General features: G+C 58.1%; 1 protein-coding gene across 2 annotated transcripts in view; it reads right to left on the bottom strand.

Moving 5' to 3' along the window:
• Positions 1–17046, bottom strand: part of SLC2A9 (solute carrier family 2 member 9) — a 76698-nt gene that overhangs the window by 15354 nt on the left and 44298 nt on the right. For both annotated transcript variants that reach the window (XM_028507254.2, XM_028507253.2), the window contains 4 exons: positions 13858–13990; positions 8913–9100; positions 7637–7747; positions 22–123 (listed from right to left, as the gene is read on the bottom strand). In XM_028507254.2, coding sequence (XP_028363055.2) covers positions 22–123; positions 7637–7747; positions 8913–9100; positions 13858–13990 — 534 coding nt within the window. The remainder of the gene's footprint in view (positions 1–21; positions 124–7636; positions 7748–8912; positions 9101–13857; positions 13991–17046) is intronic.

Raw genomic sequence — 17046 nt, forward strand, 5'->3', positions numbered from 1 at the left:
GCACCAGGCACCCAGTCTCACCTGCAGCGTCAGCGTGGCCGTGAGGATCCCGAAGAAGAGGGTCATCAGCCCAAAGCCGCCGATGAGGAGAGGTCTCCGCCCCAGGCGCTCGATGACCAAGCCCTGGGTCAGGGTCAGAGAGGGACAGTTACTACTGCACGTCCAGCAGGAGGGGGAGGGGACGGGGAGCCAGGCCGGGGTCCTGGCTGAAGGGTGGCATTGACCTGAGGCAGGCCGCTGAGGCAGTGGTCTCTACTTTATGAGGAAGGAACAAGGAAGAAAGTTGCAGTTTTTGAGCACCTGTGTGATCTGACATTCACCCCCCCCCCACCCCACCAATCTCCTGTCAGGGGGCGGGGCTTATCTGCTGGGGGGTCTGGGAGAGGGGCCAGGAGGACAGGGTTGCTGCAGCCCTTGCCACGCTGCCCTGGAGCCCCGCGGCCCTGGAGGCCACACGCTCTGTACTGCTCTGTGCCCCACGCTGTGGATTTCAGACGGCACACTCCCAGGGCCCAGGCGCAGGGGTGGGAGTGGGCAGGGAAATTTCCCTTGTTTCCCGCTCTGCTTGTGCCTGGGGCGACCCATTTCATTCTGCGGTGACACCAGGAAGCCCAGGGGACAGTGGTCCCTGAGGCGGTGCCCCCAGCCCAGCTTCCTGCCGCTGTAGGACTGCCCCTGACCCCCACTTGCTGGACCTGTGTCTGCCTTTCAGGTGGGCCAAGGCGGGGCTGGCTCCTCCCTGAGCTCCTTCCAACGCCAAGGACCCCGGAGGACAGTGATTGTAGCCAAGTTTCAGAAACGGGCTGGCCTGGGCCTTCCATCCCAGGTCTTCCGCTCTGCAGACGGGCTCATGTTGGCCTGGGCCTCCCCTCCCCAGAGGCCCATGGGGCCCGCTGGTGAAAGGAGGACCGAATACCCTCCAGCCAGGCTGTCTGGGGCGGGGGGCTGTGTGGGTCTGGGGGTGCTGCGCGGGTTGGTGAGAGATGACATCCATCACACACGCTGGGTTCTGTCAGCTGCTTCCCATCCTCGCCCCTTCCCCTCCCCTTCACAGGAGAACACTGGAGATAGTTTATAGCGGCGGACTCAGGCTGGGGTTATTATTTCGTGGGGTTATTATTTCACCTGTCGTTTGCCAGCCTTTTCCAAGTCTCCTACAACGAGACTTTTCACCTCGCAAAATAAAGACTCAAAGAGCCACATAGCTCAAGCATGGAGACACAGATTTCTGTGCCCCCAAATTACAAATCTTTACTCTTTCGCCACGTCCAGGTATTTCCAGTTCCTGCACCGACAAATTTTCATCACCGCGTAGGGTGTGTTTTTGCTTTACTCTAAGGAGTCAGAACCGTTCTGGCGGTTAACAGGGCGGAGCCCAGACCTGAGCCCAGACCTCCGCTGGCACAGCAGACGCAGGCTGCTCGCGGCTGGAATACGGGGTAGCTTCAGTCCCCTAGCCGCCGGCTCCCACCGACCCGCTGTCCGTCACTGTCGGTCAGATCAGTCCGGATTGGAGTGGGGGAGATGGGGGCGGTCCACGCAGATGATTGGCCGCTGTGCTCTAGAGGCCCACCCGCTGCGTACGCCGCCAGTCCGCCCCTTCCAGTGCCGAGGGAGCGAACTGTCGGTGTAGTTCACCGTGGTTCAGCGCGCTTTGCTCCTTCCTCCATCCGCTGGCGGACGATGGGCTGTTTCCCGTTTGGGTCCTCACGAGCGAAGTTGCTATGAACCTCGGCGTCCACGTCTCTGTGCAGCGTGTGCTTTGATCTCTCCTGGGTGGGTACCTGGGAAAGAACAATCGGGATGCACAGGTACCGGTTTTATGGGAAACTGCCGCAGCGTTTTCCCGGAGGGTCGTGCCATTCCCGCTTCCCACCAGCAGAGGGTGCACGTTCCAGTCGCTCCGCCTCCTCTGCAGCCCGTGGTGGGACCGGCCCTAGTACCGTCCTTCCTGCGAACACGGGTGTCTCCTTGCGGGTTCCAGTTTCATTTCCCCACGATTCACAGTGTCGAGAACCTCTTCACCTGTTCGTTGACGCTTTGATATCTTCTTTGTAAAGTGTCTGTTCGAGGCGTTCACCCATTCTGGATTCTGGATTCAAGTTCCCCATGAGTCCCGTGCTGTGTGAGCATTTCCCGGTCTGGCTCGCCCCGCATTTCCTCAGCGATGGCTTGTAACCAGTCACGGCTCTGAATCGTGGGGCAATCCAGCCGACCCCATTTCAAAACCGACTCACGCTGTTTGGGCCCCACCTAAGAAATCTCTGCGTCCCCTGAGGTTGAAAAGCCTTCCTCCTGCGTTTCCTTGGAGAAGTTTTAGCATTTAGCTTCCACCTGTTACTCCTCGGTCCATTCTGTGTTAGCTTTCGTACATGCCGTGAGAGAAGGGTTCCCGTGTAAAACATCTGCTTTGTACAGCACCGTGTGTCATAGAGACGGCCTTTCTATGACGTCTTTCTTCTTGGCGTCTTTTGCCTTTCTGGACTCCGTCCTGTCCCGTCGGTCTGCGTGGCTGTCCTGAGCCCAAAACCTTGCCGCCTTGATGGCTGTGTGCCGAGCACTGTCATGGCACTCACCGGGTGCCAGGCCCGGCTCCAGGTGCTTTACCGCTAGAAATAATTTCACCCTCATAATATCCCATGGGGCACATGCTTCCCCTGTTACATCCAGAAACTGAGACTCGGGGAGGCATAGCAACCTGCCCAAGGGCACACAGTGGCGGAGCGAGCATTTAGGTCCAGGCTTGCTTTTACCCCCTGTGCTCTCCTGCTCCCCCTACTGTCGGCGAGAGAGATACTCATACCAATTTATCAAGAGGAGACTCCCACTCTCCACAGCTGCCCTCCCTCCACCTGTGGGAGGCCGGGCACGGTGCGGGGGCGGGGGGGGCGGGGGACAGGGAAGAAAGAGGCGGGAGTCCTTACCCTCCGGGAAAGTGATGGGTTGAACTGAGGCCTCCCCCAAAACTAGATGGCAGAGCCCTAGCCCCCGGTACCTTGAAATGTGACTTTATTTGGAAACAGGGACTTTTACCAAAGTCATCAAGTTCAAATGAGGTCCTCAGGCTGGGCCCCAATCTAACGTGACCGGTGTCCTTGCATAAAGGAAATCTGGCCACAGACATGCACACGGAGAGAAGGCCCCATGGAGAGGAAGGCAGAGATCTGGGGGCACTTCCACAAGCTGAGGCCCGCAAACCTGAGATGGCCAGCAAACCCCCAGCGGTGGGGAGAGGCCTGGAGCCGATGCGCCCTCAGCCGCAGAAGGAAGCTACCCTCTGACACCCTGACCTTACACTTCTGACCTCCAGAACCTCGGGACCACACACGTCTGTCACTGAAGCCACGCAGTTGGTGCCACCTGGTTGGGCAGCCCCAGCAAGCGCACACAGGGAGCTCACGCCTGGCGGAGGGCCGGGCTGGGCACGCCGGGTGTCCGTTATGGGACTCAATGCACGAAGGAGGAGAAAGAGGGGGGGGAGAAGGAAGAGATGGCCTGAAGCTTCACTGATTCCAAACGTGGCTCGAAGCTCCCAGACCTGACCGAACGTGGCTTCGCAGACGACAGGACCGCACAGGTTACTTTCCGGGAAACGTGTCGGTTGGTCTCGTTGACACCGTGTCCCGGGTCCACATCTCAGTGTAAAGTGCGTGAGGCACACACAGTGCTGGCCGACGTCCCGACACCTCGACGACCGCACAGTGCGCTCATGGACGAGGGTGGGCCCCGGGATCATAGCGGGTGCCCGTTCTTTCTGCGCCACGCCAGGCTGGGCCTGTTCTGACCCTGCTCAGCCCCGGGGACTCGCCTGGCTTGACGTGACCCGCACTGGTGAGCTGCTGGGCCGCGGGGGCTGGCTGCGGGGGCTCACTGCGTTGTGTGTGGGGCTCCTCCAGGAGGAAGCGCTGTCGGTGGGGGTTCTCCATCCCGCTCAGGACAGGCCCTCTGACTGCTCCCGGCTGCGGAGCCAAAGGCAGAGTGTCTGCCGCGTCAGCAGACGCACTTTCTTCACCCAGCCTCAAAGGGGCCCTAACTAAGCCCCTCCAACGGGGTGTTTGCGATGGGCCATCACCCAGCCTAAGGGGGGCACGAAGACTGGGATGGCAGAGGTGTGATACGACAATAGCCATAGCCATTTCTTTATATCTGCAATGTCGCACACACACACACACACACACACACACACACGGGTGCATGGATACGCAGCAACACACTCGGAACACCAGAGTGAGATGACGCCACCCTGGTTCGGACCAGCGCCCTGGTGTTCCAAATGACTGTCCTTGAGCTTGACACTCTGGGGCAGTGCGGGGGGGTGGGGGTCCGTGAGGAGCCTCGCCCCACAGCACTTAGTGACTCCCCAGGCAGGAACCGGGTTACCGCCAGAGCCTGAGCGCCGGGAATATGGGAGGGGGGACGGGGAGGAGCCTGATTATCGCTGACTCCGCTCTGTCCCGGGGAAGAAAGCCGGGCAGACCCAGAAGGAGCGCCAGCTGTCTGTGGCTCACCGCTGACGGGCGGCCACCTGGTTCCAGGCATGCGAGGGTTCATCTTCGCTTTCCCTGGTGTCTGCCTGACAAGACGCCGAGAGCTTAAACGGCGGTGGCTATTTTTAAGGTCATCGAGTTTTAAAGTCTATCTGCAGAAAACAGGGTCTCAGAAAAAGTTTTCTCCTTGGAACATGCTCTCTCTCAGCTGAACATTTAAAAAATGAATTCATTGAAACATACGCTCTGTTTGGAAATTGCTGTTCGAAGGACGAATGTGTGAGGCCTGTGTATCTGTTTAGGCCAAAGCTAGGAGAAATGGAAAAAGTGACTTTGAAATGCTTGCCATTCCAGGGTGGTTCAGGGACCCTAAAAATAATAAAATGGTCTCGAGACATTTCACCCCACATGCCACCTCGGACGTGGACAGGGGCCGACCGGACTCCAAGGAAAGGCTGGCCACAGACCAGGCTCCTGCGAGTCCCCACGTCCTGGGGAAAAACTTTCCCTGGGCCGAAGCCATAGCTTCGGCAGCTCCTGAGGGGAATGCCTCCCCTCCCCCCCGCCCCCTTGGAAAGGACAAGGGAGTTTTTAAGAGGTTTATGATCATACATTTAAAACTGCTCTCAATTTGGGGCAAATAGGGGAAAAAAAAGTTAGCTCTTAAAGAAAGCTCTCACATGGAGCTGAGAAAGAGACACTGGGTGGCAGGTGGTGGAGGAGTCAGGGCAAGGCCATCAGGACACAGGCCGGGCGGAGGGCCAGGGGGGCATGGGGGACGGGGCTGGGGCAGCCCGCACCTGGGGCCCACAGGGTACGCCCCTCCCCCCGCAGGAAGTGGGCGGGGCTCGGCCTTCACCCCAGCCGGCAAGTGCAGGGCCAGGGGGCCCAGGGCCCAGAGCCCAGCCGCCCCAGATTCCGCCTTGTCGCCCCCCCCCACTCTCCCTTGTGATGCGTGGTTCAGGGTCTGGGGGCTCCGGGTGCAGCAGTGAACTCCACAGCCTTTGATTCTGAAACCGGGAGGTTACTGAGGAAGCAGAGGGGGGCTGTGGGGAGTGGAAACCAATAGGACATTTCCCCCTTTTTTTTGGCCTCAACCCCACGGCAGAGTGCACTCCTGACAGCTACCCAAACCCATGGCGGCGAGTGCCAAGGAAGTGATCCACGTCTCTGGGCTCCGTTTCCCCCGATCTGAGAAAGCGCCGAGTCTCAGCCTCTCCGCAGAGTGGGCCTCGTGTCATGGGCCGCTGGCCCACGTGGCTGTGTGTGCTGGGGCCCCCGTGGCCTCAATGGCATGCATGGAAGTTCCCCTCATCGGAGAACTCACGCCACACCAGGAAAATGTCTGGAACGCCAGCTGTTTTTGCAGGACGGCCATTACTCACAGCTGCCCACGCGGAGCCCACACCGATCGCGAGTCAGACGAACAAACACGCCTTTCTCAACGTCAGCAGGCTCCGAAGTCGTTGTCGCAGACTGCCTAAACCTCCGTGAGAAGAAAGGACGAAAAACCGCACAGTCCTATTCGATTGGCTGGAGCGTCACAGGGCTGGGTGAAACCGACCCTGTGTTTTCGGAGACGGAATGAAGACTCCGGCGGGGCCCAGGGCCAGGCTGCATGGCCTGCTGACTCCGCCCCCAGCGGTGGGCCTTCGGGCACCTCCAGACTCATCTCCATGACGACTGTCTAGGGTGGTGACTCCCTGCGGGGGCTGCCGTCACCGATGACCGCAAATTCAGCAGCTTCATGAACATAATTCTCTCTCACGGTTCTGGGGGTCAGAGGTCTGCAGTAGGTTGCCCGGGCAAAATCCTGAGGTGCTGGGGGTGGTGCTCCCTGTCGGGGCTCCAGGGGTGGGGAGTCTGTCCCTGGCTTCCTCCAGCCACTCCAGGCCTCCTGCCTCCCTCGGCCGGCGGTCCCACAGTCCCACCCTCCAGGCTGGCAACGGCGCCACACCAGCCTCTGCTTTTGTCCTCATGTTTTCCCTGACTCTAGGTCCTCCCCTCTCAGCTTCGCCTGTAAGGACCCTCGTGATCCACTGCGCCCCGGATAATCGAGGAAATCCCCGCCATCCCAAGGAATCTTAACTTAGTCACCCCTGCAAAGCCTCTTTTTCCATCTCAGGTGACACAGTCCCAGCTTCCGGGAATGAGGACATTTGTGGGCGGGGGAGGGGATGGTCCCCTGCCTGCCACCAATGAGCACGGTTACATCCATGTTAAAGGTGAGCAAATAAGTTCAGACTGGTCAGGCAATTTCCCCAGGGCCATGCAGCTGGCACAAGGGTGAGGAGGGTCTGCACGCAGAGCTGCCAGGCCCCAAAGCCAAAGCTCTCTCCCCCCAGCATATTATTCTATTCAGATTCCTGGACTCACGCTGAACTGAACCTCATGATTTTTCCAGGGATTAAGGTACGTGCCACCATTTTAAGGACCATGTCCAAAATGGTCCTCAGACCAGACTATTATAGACTGTTACATTATAGACTTGTCTGTCGCTTTCGCTCTTTTAAAAGATGAACCAGGGAGGAGGACAGGCGACTGGGGACAGGCTCACGGGGCCGTGGGACAGGCTGCCCAACGCACTTCCCTTCCATTTGCCTGGCTAACTCCTGCTGGCCCTGCCGCTTGGTTTCCTGGTCCCCTCCTCCAGGAAGCCCTCCCGGACTCCCTCACAGGAGCGTTCTTCCCCGTGTTGCACGTGGTATGTGTCTGTTTCTGGGTCTTTCTCTCTGGATTGTGACAATTTCACTGGTGACGTCCTAGCGTGAGCATGGCACGGGTGCGCCCAGGGTGCCGGCGGGGTGGGTGAGTGCCCGGATGCGTAAATGTCACCGGGGTGAGGGAGCCTCACTCCCCACGGTGGGCCACCTGAAGGCTCCTGAACCTCCGGAACACACACGCGATCCCCATGACCGTGACCCAGACTGGAAGGTGACGGCAGGGAGACACCCCCAGAGGCTGTGACTCCCAGTCCTGATTTTAGAAAGGCCCTATCTTTCTCTCCCAGGAGTCAACTCCTAAAACTGGACACCTTTGGAGTGACAGAGGGCACGCCCCTTTAGCGGGGCCGGCCGGCGGAGGGTCCCCGCAGCCCTGTTGAATCCCCGGCGGCACTCTTGGGAGTCACCCTCCCTCCGCTCACTTACGGAGAAGATGGCGGCCAGGGTCTCAATGCCGCCCGTGCTCAGGGTGATGTAGGGGATGTTTCCCGGAGGAATCCCAGCTTTCCCGAAGATGCTGTTGGTGTAGAACCAAATCTGTAACGCAGGGAAGCAGAAGGAGGGAGCGGGGTCAGCGAGGGGCATCCGAGTCCCGCATTAAAACCAGGCCCGCGGTGTTCTCTCGCGATGCGCAAATCCAGCGTCACAAGGTGGGGCCCCGTGGGGTGTGGCTGGGCGCAGGACACTCGGACGCCGGCTGTCCCCACGGCCGACTTGGGGAGCAGACGCGATTGTTTTTTTCCCACCACGTGCTCACGCCGCGGGGTTCACGGACACACCCTGGTGGAATGTATGAGGTCACGTGGGGCATGCAGATCAGAAAGTGGGGTCCCGGCGGAGAGGGAATGCCGTTGAGTAAACGCCACGGCTCCCAGTCTAGAGGCCGCAGCACACACGGATTCCCCACGTGGCTCTTGCGACTCCAAGTCTGGGCTTTAAGAAACCAACGTATTCTCCCTCCCTGCTTTCTCAGAATGCGGGTGGGAGGGGCGGTGGCTTTGAGACCCTGAAGCATGACCTCGACCTTATGAAGAGGAGGAAACAGCAGGACTCGTCCAAGGTCATGCGGTGGACCTAGGCCCCTCCTCACTCTGCATACCTCCATGAGTGGGGAGCTCACCACCCCTGGAGGCAGCCCCCTGTTTTCCTCCCCGGCCCCCGAATTCCCAGATTCTAATTTCTGGGGCCCTTGAGAGAGAGAAGGAGCAGCTGAGCTCACCAGAGAGGGTTTGGGGGCTCCCCGGGAGGGCCCCCTCTCTCCCCACTTCCTGCCCACTACGTGAGCTCGGGCCCAAGACACTTAGTCTTTCGACCTTGAGATTTCCTCAGGCCAAAGTTACCATTGAAGCGAGTCCAGCCTCGAGTGCTTTTATTTAACTCATCTCAAGGTCTCTTCCTCATGACTTCCTAGTACCCATTTTATTAGCAAATACAACTTTTACGCATTTTAGGAGCAAGTCATTATACTGATAGGCAGTATCCGTGACGGGGTAAACCGGCTAGCTGCCACACGGAACACTTCGCACGGATTACTTTTGTGTGTTCAGTTGTCCCATTTGACAGATGAGGAAACTGAGGGGCAGAGTACGCCCGACGGCACAAGCTGGCCGAGGTGGCAGAGCTGGGGCTGGGAGCCCCCCCACGCCGCCCCGCCCCGCCCCCGTCCCACCCTGCCCCCCGGCTGCTCCACTTGGGCACTCACCGCGTTGAGGCCGCAGAGCTGGTAGCAGGCCATGGTGACCACCACCGTGAGGACCTGCCAGCGGACCGAGGGGCTCCTCAGCAGCTCCCACACGGACACCAGGCGGATGCCCCTCTGCGTGCGGCCCTCCGCCAGGGCCTCCTCCAGCTCTCGGGACACGTCCTCCTTGCCCAGGAGCCTCTGGAGGGCTGCGCACGGGGACAAGGGGGGGCGTTCAGCAGACAGTGGGTCGTTGGCTGGGTTGGACACGGGGCCCCTTAGGGAAGGCCCGGCCGCCCAGACACGCACCTTGCCAGGGAAGGAGGTGGCAGGGACCTTTGGAACCACGGGGTTTAAAAATAGGAACACAAACCCCCAGCAGGCGGAGGGACCAGCCCGTGGTCGCCCAGTTGGCCGGGAGAAGAGTCAGGAGAGTCCCAGGATCTCCCAACTGCCCCCCCCCCCCCAGCAAAGCTCAGTGTGCCGAGGGTTCAAGTCCTGTGTCTGCCTCTGGGTGGATGGACACTCCGGGCCCATTCTGGCCTCTCGTGGCTGCCATGGTAACGGCATGATTCACTGCCCACGGATGCACACACAGGCACACCCCCCGCTCGCCTGCGGGCTCGTCCTCCCGGCCGCGTGCAGCCGGAGGTCAGATCCCCACTTGACCAGGGCGCCCGGGAGCCGGTTCTGTCACTGGGAGGAGGGCCCCCAGGGCCTTGGCACATGACCCCTGAAATGCAGAGACCACGGGAAATGGTCCCGAGGAGCTGGCCTTCCCAGGGTTCAAACGAACCCAGGTGGCGTATGCCTTTTGCACGCCAACACTGCAAATGCCCAGCCTTAGTGAGCCTATCCTTTTTTTTTAAGATTTTATTCATCAATTTTTACAGAGGGAAGGGAGGGAGAAAGAGAGAGAGAGAGAGAAACATGAATGTGCAGTTGCTGGGGGCCGTGGCCTGCAACCCAGGCATGTACCCTGGCTGGGAATCGAACCTGCAACACTTTGGTTCCCAGCCCGCGCTCAATCCACTGAGCTACGCCAGCCAGGGCGAGCCTATCCTTTTTACCAAGGTCTTCGCTGTGTGAACCTCCACAGGTGGATGTGTGAAGATGGGTGACCGAGGAGGCCCCTGAGGTCGTAATAATCAGGGCACGGGAGAGGCCCTGAGAGGGCGGATTTAAACCCTCGGCGCTGCCACATTCATCCCCCTACGGGGGCAGGCGGCTCTGGCGTCGGCTCCTGCGGACAGTCCATTCCGGACACAGTGGGCGTCATCTTAAAGACACTGCTCTGAGCCACAGGGCACCTGAAATTCCTCTTTAGCAGAAAAAAAGGCCTTTAAACTTGCTCCAGATTCTCCAAGAAGCAAGCCCTGAAGGCTCTCGGTGTTATTTCCGGGAGTGCACTAAAAACTGCTCCAGAATGTCTCTTTTGTGAGCTACGCTTTAATACTTCTAGCATTTATTAAGCAGAAATGGGAGAAGCAGCTGAATGAGCAACATTTCCACATCATGCACTAAGCCGTAGTATTTCCAGTACTTCTGCCGAGTTTAAAATGCAACATTTATATGATAAAGTAATCTTAGAGGTTTGGGTCAGGAAAATATTTCTCTCTCCTCCCTGTCATACGTACTTTCCATATAAAATAAGGAAACTTTATAACCTATTTTTCCCCTTTTCACCTTGGCTGTTGGGAAGCTCTCAGCTAAATTTAATGCTCAGGTCTTAAAAGACAGCAACAGAAAGAAAGAAGGAGCTCCTACCCTTTGCAACAGCATGGATGGAACTGGAGAGCATTATGCTAAGTGAAATAAGCCAGGCAGTGAGAGACAAATACCATGTGATCTCACCTTTAACAGGAACCTAAACAACAAAACAAAGAAACAAGCAAAATATAACCAAAGACACTGAAATAAAGAACAGACTGGCAGTGTTCAGAGAGGAGAGGGGAGGGAATTTCAGGAGAATTTCAGGGGAAAAGGGGAAGGGTTTGCAGGAAGAAGTATAAAGGACACGTGGACAAAAACTAGGGGTGGGTGGAAAGGCGAGGGAGGAAGGGAGGGCTGGGTGGGTGGGTTGGGATGGGAGTAAAAGATAGAAAATTGTACTGCAACAACAATTAAAATAAAATAAAAAAGACTTTCCTAGAACAAAAATCTCTCTTCTTTCTCTTAAAAGTTATGATCTCTTCCTCCTCTAATGCGTCAAATTTAATTTCCTGTCGTATATGTGTTCCTAAAAATAGTTTGCTCTGCTGGCCCCATTCCCCTTCGTATAAGATTCCTACGCCTGGGTGAGGAAGTGTGTCTTATGGGACGAGCATGGCGAACACGTGCACTCAGTCCCTTCAGGAACGGACCCCCGAGGCTGTGAGCATGGCAGTGCAGCTGTCAGCTTCGTGGGCATGCACCTCGGCTGGGAAGCCCAGGCGGGGCTGGACTTGCGTTTTTGGTTCACCCACAGCCCATGAGTAAGAATGTTTCCTCTAGTCTTCGGTGGGGGGGCGGGGGGGCTGGAGCCTGAGTCTGCGGCAGGAAATCCATTCCCAAAAGGGCAGGAAACTGCAGGGAGGGGACAAGGCACAGTGTCGGGGTGTCCTGCAGCTGGCAGATGGTCGCCGCCCCTTCTCCTGTCATCGCTGTGACCCTACCAGCTCAGGGCAGGTGCTTGTGCTGGTGTAAGGCTTATGCCACTTCCTGCCCGAGGCCAGGTCTTGTTCAGGGCCTGGCGTACAACAGGTGCTCCAACCAGGTGGGATCAGTGTCACTGGACCTTCCTCATATTGTTGATGTTTCAATGCATGTGGGTAGGATTGGTCTTGTTCTCCTGGGTCCTGAGTTCAGGACCAAGGTCAGGAGCTGTGATGTGTCAGAGGTCAGCTCTCCAAAAGGAAGGACTGTCCGACAGATGTTTTCAAGGGTGGATTGGGTGGTTTCACAAGCAGTGAGTTCCCCATCCCCGGAGGTGTGCAAGGAGAGGCTGGATGACCACCTGTGGGAGATGTTGTGGGAGGGACCCTGGCATTGAATGGGAAGGTAGACCCGGAGGTCTTGAAAGCAAGTACAGAGATCCAGCGTGTGCAGCATCCCTGGCAGACGGGGACGGGGAGGGACGGCACAGACATGCAGTTGTAACCAGCTGTCCTTGGAGAGAGACAAAGCAACCTCAGAAACCCGAGGAAAGTAACCCTCACAGAGGAGCCTGTTCTCTTTCACGTACAAGTCGCCTAAAGAGCTCCTCCCACCTCCCCCAGGCCCTCTCCTCCCAGCTCAGCCTCCCGCCCTCGCCCGCACTGGAAAGTGAGAGTCTCCCCACGGCTCCTGCTCATTCTTACTCCCGCTCACGTTCCAGTCTCTGACTCCAGGGAGCTGGGGAGGGGAAGGAGAATTTGCACTGCCCAGCTGGAAGGCAAGCCCTCTGGGGGCCTGGTCAGCTCTGGGGCTGGGAAAGGGAGCCCTGATGTAACCAGGATCTGTAGCCAGGATCTGCCCCAGTCAAAGACTCGCCTGTACTCAGGGGGAGAGGAGGCTAACATTTACTGTGTACCTACTGGGTGCCAGACAGGGGCTAGGCGTCCTACAGACTTGAGCACAACTCCTAATGCTGTGCAGTGGGCAGAGCCTCAGGGAGGTGGGGGAACGGGACAGAGGTCCCAGGTAGAGAGAGAGGGACAACGTCCCACTGGATGGCTTTGATCTTTCTTGCCACACCCCTCAAAGAACGATGGAAAAGCAACTGCAAAGCTGAGAAGCTTGTGGGACCAAAGTCAGTTCATTTCCATTACCCTGCAGCTCTGGACGGCTTGCTAGGTGCTGAGCAGGGGTCCGGGGCCTGGTGCTAAGGTCACCGCGTGAAGGGAGGAACGAGGCGTGGTTTCTGCTCAGAGGTGTGAGGGACGGAACTGCCACTCCAGGAGGCAGTGCCGGAGGCCGGGCCTGCAGGGCCCTCACAAAGCCCGGCCGGGGCAGTGCTTTTACTGTCATTTAACAGACGGGGAAACTGAGGCTCCGAGGGATGAAGAGACATACATGCCCGCGTCACACAGGAGAGCTGGCAATCGCACTCCGGCACTGCTGCGTGCCCACAGGGGTCTGGCTCCGAGGATGACGTCGACAGAGGCGGTCACAGACAGCGCACCTCCTTGCCCCGAGCCGCCCCTGTCTGTCCGAGAGGTCAGGCCCCGCCAGGAGACACCCGGAAAGCCCTCTGGCCCAGCGGCGCTCTCCAGCTGTCTGCGGGCCCCCTGTCCTGGCCACGCTTGCGTTCACACGCCCTGAGATGACAAGCGCCTTCATACAGTAGGAGCACTATTCGTAGCTGTGGCTCCTGTTTCTTTCATTTGTAAGTAAGTCGTTTATTGTTGCAAAGTTTTACGGTGTCTTCACTGTGCGGCGGACAGAACCCACAGGAGCCGCCTCTTGGGATGCGCTCCGCAGCCGTGCTGGGGACGGGCGCCGCGCCCTGTGGGACAGCATCTCCCAGCGGCCTCGTCCTCTCTAACCGGCCGTTCCCGGCCCCGGGTAGTGCGATGCTGGCGCTCTCTCTGTGCTCGTGAACTCCGCTCCCTTGCACGTGGATGTGAGGACAGGAGAACTGGGCGGGGGGGGGGGGCGGTGTGGGAGAGGAGGAGCAGAGGGAGGGCCACCACAGACCGACACCACTGAGAAATCTGCCTCCTTCTCCTCTCTGTGGTGGGGACCACCCAACGAACAGACACCGCGCAGCCCAGAAGTGAGCGGACCTGGGTCTCATCCTGCTCTGTCCTGGCTTCCCAGGCTCCCAGGCGTGACCCGTGTCCCCTCCTGGGCTGCCCATAGCAGGCTGTCGGGAAGATGGAATGATTTACAGTGTCCTCAGGCGCCCAGCACCTCGCCCGCAGAGAGGGGTGGTGGCCCAGGCCCCTGCGTGTCCCCCCCCACAGACCCTGGGAAGATGCCCCCTGGCAAAGGCAAAGGGCCCTACCTTTCTCCGCGCCCACCTGGTCGTGCTTCTCAAACAGCAGGTAGCGTGGGCTCTCGGGGAGAAAGGGCAGGCTCACCAGCTGGACCACGGCGGGGATGGCAATCACGGCAAACAGGCACGGCCAGGTGCTCTCCTGAAAGGAGAAGAGGGGTCCAGTGGGTGGGCGTGGCCTCCAGTCCTTGCCCGGGAGCTGGCCCCAGGCCGTGCGGCTTCAGCTCTGCAGAGGGTCCCTCCCCTGCACCAGTGCGACCCCCACCAGTGAAGGCCAGGGCAGGGGCCGGACACAGTTTAGCACCGGCCCCACGTCTCCGGAATTCTCCACGAGGCCGTGAGTCCTGTCCGGTGGCGACCTGTGGGGAGCTCTGAGAAGGAGTAGTTCAGGGAGCCACGGGCTGACTCTGATGGGTGCCAGGACTCCGGGCACCAGGGCAAGCCTGGAGGGGCTTTGCCCTCCCGGGGGTGTGGCCTTGGAAACCATTCTCAGAGCCTGCCAGTATCTCCATCTCTTTACCTGCAGTGTGGGGACAGCCCCAGCCACTTGTCAGGCTGTCCTGAGAGTGGGATCAAGTCACACTTTGACAGTGGGCCCTGGCACATAGTAGGTGTACAGAGGAAACCACCGTTCATGCTAGTGTGACCACCTAGCCGCCTCCAAGGCCTGCACTCTCCAGCCTGTCAGTGAACCAGGCGGGCAGCACCCTCCTGGCTGCCAGGGCCTCGTGGCCAGGCCACGTCCACAGCCACGTACCTTTCCGTCCCTGGGACTCGGGAAGTCCTCTCTCCCTTCCAACACCCACGCCCACTCAGGCCACAGACTCCAGGTGCACCTGAACAACCGTTTTCCCCTGAGGCTGCCTTGAAGACAGAACAGTCAAGTGCAGGCAAGATTCAAAGTCTTTCTTTAAAATCCACATGACGTGACTTCAAGCACTATTGAATTTATTTTCCACTCCCTTCAACCTTCCTTGCTGGCAGACTGAGATCCCGGCTGAGCGGGTCAAGAGGTCGAAGTTCCCCCAGCCCTGGGCGGGCGTCAGCACACAACCGCACAGCATTACCCCTCAACCCAGCAGCCCGAGAGGGCAGGAGCCTTGTGTGTGGGGGGGGGGCGGGGGGGCGGGCTTTGATTCGAGACCTTCCTTTGAGTGCTCAAGGGCAGGAGAGGGGACTCACCCAGAGCCCCAGCACTGAGCACTGGGCTGGCCTGAGTCTTGCCCACACTGCACACGGCATAGCAGGTGGGCCGGGGAGGGGTGGTGGTGGTGGTGAGGGGCGGTGTCTGTCTGTGTTCTCACAAGCAAAGCAGCATCGGGGAGCATCTTAAGGCCACAGACCCCAGTCAGATCTATGGCGGTACAGAGACGAGACCTCTTGACACAGGAGAGTAAGAAGCTCGGAAAATTCCTGGGCAAGTGGGACAGCAACACTGAGACAAGAAAATTACACAGAGCCCAACGGTTTGAGCTGTTTACTGGCAGCCGGTGAGTCACAAGGCCTTATCTTCCCTAACCAGAGAACGCATAACCTCAGCTGGCTGTAAACCACAGGTGTCCAGGGCAGAGAGGAATTCTAATGTAGACGCAGATGGAGAGACAACACCGGAACCTACCTAGGGAGGCCGTTTGGGAAGAAGCTGCCGATGCCCCTGTCAGCTCCCCACCCTGCGCGCCCCCCCCCCCCCAAGAGAAATGGCACATCTGCACACCCACTAGGAATTCCCCCCCCCCAAATTCCCACGTTTCCCCGTATAAACTTGCTCTGAAAGCTCAAGGGAAGGTGAATGCTAGGGGTTCACCGGCCTCCTGCTCAGGCTGCTGGCCTCTGCTATTAATACAGCACGACTATGATCCAGCCCCTGTCCCTGCCTTTTGGCTGGGCCGGAAAAGGCAGCCTGGGCCCCAGGCCCGGTTGCCCTCCGGTTTCACTCTGGCCTCAGTGCCTGGGGAAGACCAGCGGGTGGGTGACCAGTCAGTCGCCTCCTCTGTCTCTAAGACAGGAGTACTGTTTGGGGAAGGTTGAAGTGGGACAGCGACCTCTAATGGCCACAGGGAAGAGGCGATGCCTGAGATGTGCCCAGAGAGGCACACCTTGCATGCAGTGACACTAAATGGAGCTAAGATCTCAGGAGTGGTTCCCACACGCAAGGTATTGCCCTAAGAATTGCGTGTGTCACTGGTTGAATTCTCACAACAGCTCAGTGAACTGTGCACATTCATCCTCATCTTATGAACCAAGATAACAGAGGCACAGTGAGATTAAGGTGTCAGATTTTGCCCAATAAGACTGGTTTTGGCCCTGGCTGGTGTGGCTCAGTGGATTGAGCACCGGCCTGCAAATCCAAAGGTTGCTGGCTCGATTCCCGGTCAGGGCACATGCCTGGGCTGCAGGCCGGGTCCCCAGTTGGGGGCGTGTGAGGGGCAACCAATCTATCGATGGGTCTCTCACGCGTCAATGTTTCTCTCCTTTTCCCTCCCCCTCCCTTCCCCTCTCTAAAATGAATAAAATATTAAAACAAAAATGGTTTTGAACTTCTGGCCTCCAGGAACGGGACAATAAAATTTAGTCTCTGGTGTGGTAATTTGATATAGCACCAACAAGAAACGAATATCCTTATGAAACCTCCCATCCTGCTAATAAGCAAAGAAAAATTAAAAATATTATAATGCGTCCTGGCTGGGGTGGCTCAGTGGATTGCGTACCTGCCTGCGAACCAAAGGGTTCCTGGTTCAATTCCCAGCCTGGGTTGCAGGCCAGGTCCCCAGTAGGGGGCGCCTGAGAGGCAACCACACATTGATGTTTCTCCCTCTCTCTTTCTTCCTCTCTTTCCCTCTGTCTAAAAATAAATAAACAAAATCTTTAAAAAATGATAATGCAATATGATACTATTTCCCCTATTAAATGTCAAAGAGTTAATTAAATGGTTACGATGACAAGCATAGGGTCACACTCGGGCTCCCGCGTGCACACCGCTGGTGGGAAAGCACGTCGAGGCAGCCCCTCGATGCGAGGGAACTTGGATGACACGTAGAAAAGCCTTAAGTGAACTGGTGTTCTCTCACCCATTGCTTCCACTTCTTGGACACTGACCTACACGAATAATGAGAGGTTTGAGCGATGACTTCTGTAGAAGGTCGTTCACCCCAGGTTTGCACATTGCAGTGTTTTAATAATAAACACAGGAAACAATCC

This window comes from Phyllostomus discolor, chromosome 1 (genome assembly GCF_004126475.2).
Source record: "Phyllostomus discolor isolate MPI-MPIP mPhyDis1 chromosome 1, mPhyDis1.pri.v3, whole genome shotgun sequence".
Lineage (NCBI taxonomy): Eukaryota > Metazoa > Chordata > Mammalia > Chiroptera > Phyllostomidae > Phyllostomus > Phyllostomus discolor.